Source organism: Melampsora larici-populina, assembly GCF_000204055.1.
Source record: "Melampsora larici-populina 98AG31 unplaced genomic scaffold MELLAscaffold_15, whole genome shotgun sequence".
In the NCBI taxonomy this organism is placed as follows: Eukaryota; Fungi; Basidiomycota; class Pucciniomycetes; order Pucciniales; family Melampsoraceae; genus Melampsora; species Melampsora laricis-populina.
The window spans coordinates 1,155,703-1,163,437 of record NW_006768779.1 but is presented as its reverse complement, the minus strand read 5'-3'; the positions used below and the strand labels follow the sequence as shown (position 1 = coordinate 1,163,437).

The 7,735-nt window shown below is 40.5% G+C and overlaps 2 protein-coding genes across 2 annotated transcripts; both read left to right on the top strand.

Annotated features, from left to right (window-relative positions):
• Positions 1-206: 206 nt before the first annotated feature.
• On the top strand, positions 207-4,258 carry MELLADRAFT_48111 (uncharacterized protein; the record flags this gene model as incomplete). Its single annotated transcript, XM_007409292.1, has 15 exons — positions 207-399; positions 505-653; positions 933-1,018; positions 1,082-1,164; positions 1,253-1,319; positions 1,427-1,543; positions 1,685-1,936; positions 1,994-2,205; positions 2,557-2,602; positions 2,716-2,942; positions 3,028-3,230; positions 3,291-3,532; positions 3,622-3,656; positions 3,729-3,851; positions 3,931-4,258. 15 exons carry the CDS (start codon positions 266-268, stop codon positions 4,256-4,258), a joined length of 2,304 nt encoding a protein of 767 aa, XP_007409354.1.
• A 1,337-nt stretch (positions 4,259-5,595) lies between these two features.
• On the top strand, positions 5,596-7,209 carry MELLADRAFT_85784 (Hypothetical protein; the record flags this gene model as incomplete). Its single annotated transcript, XM_007409293.1, has 7 exons — positions 5,596-5,861; positions 5,986-6,093; positions 6,167-6,288; positions 6,377-6,438; positions 6,499-6,592; positions 6,668-6,983; positions 7,062-7,209. 7 exons carry the CDS (start codon positions 5,596-5,598, stop codon positions 7,207-7,209), a joined length of 1,116 nt encoding a protein of 371 aa, XP_007409355.1.
• Positions 7,210-7,735: the final 526 nt, after the last annotated feature.

Sequence of the window (7,735 nt, the reverse complement as noted above, 5' to 3'; positions counted from 1 at the left end):
TGCTTTTCATGACTATTGATCAAATGAAATCTTTCCTTGGTTGTGAGGTTATGAAGTGGTTTATTATTGGTCAGTTGTTACGTAATTACTGGGTAGGCTGTGTAGACTGTGTAGGGTGTGCACTGTGTAGGGTGTGCAGGTGTAGGTTTAAATAATTTTTGACAAATCCAGTCTTAAACAATTTGTCGATTCCATCATCAGTCATCATCATCAGCAACACCAAGAAACAGTCAACAAGAACACAACAGTCAACTAGAAAGAGTCAATGACTATGAACCATCATCAACTTGAAAAACCACATCCACTTCATTACACCATCCACTCTTGTTCATCTTGCTCATCAACCTTTCACCCTTTTAATATCATTGAAGATTGTCCTTTAGATTCTAGCTCGCGTTGGTCTGGTTCGGGTCCACCTAATCCATCAATCCGTCAGAATCCTAATACAAATCCAGCCAATTCATCTGACAATGGATCTGACTCGCATGATCCATCTGCTCTCAGTTATCCTGGACAATTACCAAAAAAGAAGGAATACATTATCATTGACCTAGGAAAACCTTGTATCGTTCGATCAATCACTTTCGGAAAATTCCACAGGCCTCATCCTTGTAATGTCAAGTTATTTAGAGTCTGGGGAAGTCTTGCTCCAGGTGAAGGTAAAGGTGACTTCAAGGCTCTTCTAGATGATCAATCCAATCAAACTACTATTTCCAACTCATCCGAAGCTCGTGATCCTTTTACTCGTACCGGATCTCAACAAGGATCACATCCATCAACCCAATCTGGACCTTCATCAAAACAAAAGGATACACTTCTTGGTACAAGTCATTCCGAAGATCGAGTCAATGGGAAATCTTATAACAAGACTCAGAGTGCTTCCCGTGTTCAACTTCAAACTGTGAAAGTTAGAGGTGAACGTCATCGATCAGGTCCTAGAATGGAACTTTTGGCTCAAGGTGAACTCAAGAATGATGCAGTACCCGAAACAGTACAACTAAGATGGAGGAATAATCAAGTGGCTTGGTACAACGCTACCGCGAATTATGATTCAGCTGATCCCACTCAGCATAATCGCCAGTCTACCGGTATCATCATTCCTGTACGTTATCTCAAGTTGGAACCTTTGTCAGCTGCTGGGAGCAATTACAATTGCTCTATATGGTCAGTCCTCATTATCCCCCTCAATCCCTTGAGAACAATAGATCGGTATCTGACTGTCATTGTCCTGATATCTCGCTTGCAAAACAAGGCACGTAGCGGTCAGCGGTCACGATGAAGAAGATTTGATCATCCCTGCACTTCAACAGTATGAAAAGGTGAGATCAAGCTACTGGATCCCTTCATTCGCGTGCTTTATATGCGCACATACAACCATTTGAGCTCTGTCTGATCTGATAATTGGGCATGTCTATGTTTGTGACAGTGGCGAACCTCAGCAGCTTTAAGACTGTGTTTAAAGCATCTGCGTCAAACTGGACACCTTGAAGCTTTTGAAGCCTTACTCAAGTCATCAGCGCTACCGAACCATTCTCCCACGCTGGTTGCTCCACCTATTGAAAGACCATTTCAATCGTCTTTATCATCTAAATTATCATTTTCGCCTCCTACCACAGATGTGTTCTACTTTGAACATTCATTCCTCTCTGCCTTACATGATGCACTCATTCCTGCAGATCGTCAGCTACGCGATCATCCATCTTCACTTCAAAAAGCAGAGGAGATTGTTAGAAATGCAACGTTGGGTGGTTTATTCGATCATTGGGCTCGTGGTGAACCCCCTAGTTTGACATGTTATCAGATTCATCCATCAACACAGGCACCTGATCAGTGGCCATGTCCCCGAGGTGGACATCAGATGTGTCTTGATAGCAAGCGTCGAAAAATTTGGCTTTTTGGTGGTTTTGATGGGTATGGTGACTTAGCAGACCTATGGGTTTATCATTTACCTCCATTGGATGAAGATAAACTCGATTTGCTTTCAAAACAAAAGATGAAAATGCGTGGTGGCAATGGTGAAGAAGCGAAAACAGGCTGGGAATTAATCTCATCAGACGTGGAGGAACAAAATGGGCCCATGAGTCGAAGTTGTCATAAGATGATCCTCGATGAACTCACTGGTGATCTTTATGTTTTGGGCCGTTACACCGAACGAATGAGGGTCAAACCTGCCACTGATACTTCGATTTCATCAAAAGCCAACAAGTCTTCAAGCCCATCAAATCGACCGACCTTCTCTCCATCTTCTTCCGCCCCTGCCAATCATCTGATACTCAACCAGAGTCATGACCAACAGTCGATGATCTTGGATCGAGAGACACATCCACATAACCGAACCCTACCTCATTTTGGGACATCTTCCTCCACCCGTTCAGAAAGGCTTCGTGCGCCGGATCAAAGCAGTGGACAAACCGATGAGGTTTTGATGGGAGGAACGAGTGATCAAGTGATGAAGAATGTTGAAAACGAGATTTGCTACACTGGATATTATCAAAATGATTTTTTCCGTTTCACTCCCTTTGCGGATCCGTCTTCGGCTCAATTGTTGGTGAATAGTGACGGTCAAATTGGTCAATGGGAATGCATTTCTCGCGATACCGAAGTGAGTGTGATTTATTGATCTGTGCCCAAGAATCATTCAAAGTTACCAAGTCTTCAGGATATCACCTTTTGCTGACGTTGATCATTTTGTTTGGGAAATATTGCCCTCGTTAGAGTCATGGTGGTCCTAAGCTAATCTTTGATCATCAGATGGTCTTAGATTCTGATACTGGAAAAATCTACGTGTTTGGTGGCAAGGTGATACGACCTAACTATCGGCCGCCGCTTCCTGGTGATTCCACCACGGATAGTTCTCTACAGGCCAAACCATCGTCCCCACCGGCTCAGTACAGTGGACTGTATGAATATGATCTCAATACCAAGATTTGGACTCAGTTGTTGTGCGCTTTGTCTCTTTTTATGTCTCTCGCTGTGTATATCCCTTCTGATCTCACTAAGCTGGGTGTTTGATTCCCGCGCTCGTAGGAATGACACAAACTCACCAGTTAAGAGTAATGAAGCCAATGTGATACCCTCTCGAATGGGACATGCGCTCGTGCTGGACAAAAAGCGACAATCTTTGTGGATCTTGACTGGAGAGCGAGATGAGGATTATTATTCAGACCTATGGCGATACCATATTCCTACTAGACAATCGGAACTCATCACCGCTGATTATAGCTCTCGTAGTAATCAGAACCAGGGTAATCCTGGTAGTAGTAGTGAAGATTGGAATCTGAGTGAGCAAGTTGGTCCTGAAGCTGGCTTTTCACAACGGACCACATTTGATGAACAACGAGATGAATGGCATATGTTCGGTGGATTGTGTCGGGATCGGAATAGTAGTGGAACTGGAAGTGGAATAAAGAAGGGAGAGCTGATGTCAAGCGAGTTTTGGAGGTGGAGAATTGAAGATGGGAAATGGACTAGAGTGGTCATGATGGCTGATGATGAGGGTGCGAATGCCCCTCCGCCACGGTACGCTCATCAGGTGGGTTGATTGTGCTTTGCTTCATAGTTTTTATCATAAGTGATTGAAGAGAAATTGATATCTCATTCGGATGGTGATCCGTGTTTTAGATGGTCTTTGATGAATTGACGAATCATCATTATGTGTAAGTCTTTCCATATCATTGTCTTCTATTCCAATTGAGCTTACGCAAAAGATTTTGCGGTTGGTGACACAGGTTCGGTGGAAATCCGGAGGGTGTTAGTGAACTTCGACTTGGTGATTTTTGGAGATTAAAATTAGTTCAAGCTACTCCGGATGAGGCACTGAGGCGTTGCTTGTTTGGAATTAGACGACAACAGTTGAGTCATCATAATTAGATCTGCTTGTTTACTAAAATCCAAGTTTGTTGATAGAGAGCTTCGGTAATTGCTGCACAGGTTCATCGAGATGTGTTTGACAACTGACGCAGTAACAGCTCTAACATACCTCCAAGTAGATCTATCAGCAGTCACCAATCATTCCGATGAACTAGAGGCCAAAATGTTCAGAGCATGTACATCCTATTTATTAACTTCAAATGAAAGATCATCAGAAGATTATGATATGGAGTTTCAAGCAGATGAACAAGAAGATGAAATCTTATTATCTTCTAGAAGAAAATTATTTGAAGGATTATTAAAATATTTTCCTAAATCTATGACTGAACCTGAAGAAAGTTTAATGGATTTAGTTGATGTTTGGGGTGATAGAGAGACTTTTTGGTAAGATAAATAGAAATGCAGGAAGGAAGGAACAATTGGGAAATTTGAAAATTGTAGAAGAAAAAAAGTTCGGACTGTGGAGGGCGGAGAGGTTTCTTTTGGTCGTTGTTTTTTTATTACTTTTTAATTTGCAGAATGTTTCCAAAAAAGACTTACTTAGATGATATATATATAATAATTATATGCACTATCGAGTTCTGATTTTTTTTCTCTTCCTTTCATCAAGAAAATTTTGATTGAGTTACGAATCAAAGGAGGTTTGAAGTAGAAGTTGTTTTTTTGAAGGTTTTAATTGAAAGATTGTGTGTGTTCAGGTAATGTAATTTGATTGTGTAAGACTTCTTTGAGTTGTAGTACTTACTTTAATTGTTTAGAATAGTTATAAATCCAAAGTGTTGATTTTGTGATAGAAAGATAATAGAGTCCTTTACAGATCACAAAGAATGTTTATCATATATTTTCGTATGGGCGATTTCATGGATCTTGACAGCTGTTCGACGGCATTTTGCTCGAGTGTTGTGGGCCAAAAGTTCTAAGCTTTCTGAAAGTATATACACTTGATGGAGCAAAGACTAATTATGAAGACCAGGCTTGAGTGCAACTCGCCAAATCTTTACAAAACTCATTTCAAGGGGTTTCAAGTTGGCCAAAAGTATGGAAAAGTTTGATGAACCTTGGCCAGCTGAGCTAGTGCTTTAAAATCCCAGAATTTCAAAGAAAACCTTGCTGTGTAAAGGGTGTCCGGGCTTGTCCGGTGCAACTGAATAGCTTTTCAAATCTTTCGCATAAAGTTTGTGGCATTTTGTGGTAGGCATAATTGTGTTTTACGTTTTCTGTCAACTCGACCCTCCGCATTGATCATGAAGTGAGTGCCTGTCAGAATGAAAAAATGAGCCTCGAATTGGTGAAGGCATAGATCTGATGGTGATAGTCGTGATGAGGGAAATCTCAGTCGAAAGCTTCAAATCGACTGGACCAGACAACGATTTTTTGATGTAAACTTCAAGTTTTTGCAGTCAAGAGTTCCGGTAATCGTGGCAAACTTCAACCCTCGTTGCTAGCGATCCAATCATGATCAACTGGTGTCAAACGACTTTTAAAATAGTCTACAAAACAGTACCGTATCCCACAAAATTACTCACGTTTCATTAAAGTTATTCTTTCCCTTCTTTCTTTATATTTATTTTTTCTGATCTGATTCACGGCTGGCCACGTGAATTGACATCTTGGTAAGTCTTGTTCATCTTTTGTAGGTGAAAGCCTCATAATCTATGATTAACAAATTTCCTTTCATTAGATCAATACAACACAAAAACGAGTCCACCTCAGAAAAAAAAGACAATGACCCTGTCACATAATTCAATCTCAGTACTAATTTTAATCATTACATTATTTACTATTACCATCAATGGACAATTACAAATCTTAAGGCGTCAAAGGGATGCTAAACTTCCAGGTGGTGCTTCACCTACAAGTACGGCTGGTTCACCTTTAGCTAGATCTCAAGCTGAGTTGGCTAGAACAAGAGGTGTGGTTGGACCTCAAGCTACTGATGGGAGTGTGATTGTAATTATGACGGCCGAAATTGACAATTTTGCTTTACAATTGTGAGGGAGTTTTTAAACTTTGAAAGAAATTTTTCTCGCAAGATTCTTGTCATGCTTAATTCCTTTTGTGTTTCGATTAAACGATCACTGATTTTCTTATATTTTCTTCAATAACACGAAATAGTAAGATCTCAGCTCCACCAAGTGAATTATTACCAACTGCTCAAAATGGAGCAACTATCAAACCTAGAAATGGCGGTGCTGGGGTCACACCCGGTGTAAATGGTATAAAGTAAGTTATTTGTTTAATCTTGTTCTTGTTCTAAATATCTCATACTGATTTGATTATTTAAATTTTCTTCTAGTGTTCTATTACATGGTGATGGAGGTGAAACTTTTTTCGATTTTGCGAATCAAGAATTTCAAAATGGACTTATGGGAGTCGTCATTATGGCGCCTAATGATAAAAGGTTTTGGGGTGGAGGATGTGAGTGAGACTTGCTGAAAACAATCACCATCTTGATTTGTCTTAATTGACGAGTGTTCTTTGCTTGTTAAAAAATTGATTCTTGTAGCAGGAAATCTCAGAACTGATGGAGCATTACACGCAAGCTTAGTAAATACGCTCATCAGACAGGTCAGTGTTTCTTTACATTGGAACACAAGCAACTTTTACTCACTCATTCTTTGCTAACAGGTCCTGCCAGAAGTCCTTAAGTTTGATCAAACCAAGGTCTATTTTACCGGTGTTAGCGGTGGAAGTCTCTTACTAGCAGGGTTTTTCTTACCTAGTTTGTCTCTCTTCTTGATTCTATTTGATAATCATGCATTTCTCAACCCTTCTTCTTATTCCTTACCATCATCAGTGTACGCCGAGACTTACAATACAGGGGCTCTGCTCGGATGTGGAGCTTTACCACCTCAAGTTAACCCATCACAAAACTTTGGTAGAACACTCACTACAATGCGAATTCATTTCCAGGCAACACAAAACGAACTTCCATTCTTGCAACCAGCTATTGCTGGAGCTGTGGTCACTTATGCTGATACAGCTCTTAAGGCTGGTGGTAATTCTGCTGAGGTGGGAAGAAAGATGACAGTAGATGCAACTCCTAATGGAGCTCATTGTGCATTTGATGGTAAAGATTTCGTTTCAGGTGTTCAACTTGTTTCCTCTAATTAGTAAGTCAATTCATTTTTATAAAAAGTAGTTTCATAAACTTTTACTTATGTTCACAACAAACAAATTTGAATTTTTAGTGCAAGAATCATGTTTGGAACAGGTGATGTACCAGGGATTGGGAATGTTGCTACCAGCGTTTATGAAAATAATCAAACTTATAAATCAGGTACTCCGGTGGCGAGGGCAACTCAAGGAACTTTACTTGGTAAAGCTACTAAACCCTAAACGACTGAATTTGATAAATATTTTTCTCTATATCATCCTCGTGTGTGGACTCAGTGATTGTTTACCCGGGTTTTGTTCTTATAAGATGTCGGAACATCGAGCCACAGGATTTGTCGAATGATTGTTGTTGTTATACATCTCTTCAATATCCATAATTCTAACCACATCAATCACACAATTAATAACAACTTACAAGTAGTGCAACGCACTTGATGACCTAGGCAAAGTGTTCTTGGTCTTAGGAAAGTCTCTTCTGCCGAACTTCTGACTATATAGGAGCAGGCTGGCTCCTGGATCTCAAACAAAAAATGCATATCATTTTCATGCAGGCAGCTTATCGTGGTCTTATTCAGGAGCTGGTCTCATGGAGGTCAAAAGCCAAGGTTTTGAATGCGCAGTTTCAACTGAGCGCTGCAGCGATACAGTCCTGCCAAATCTTGTTGTACTCCAGCCTACTCCAGCACCCCGTGATTTAAATGCACAGCGGAGACCCTGTGTTCGACCCCGATCCTTCCATGTATCAACT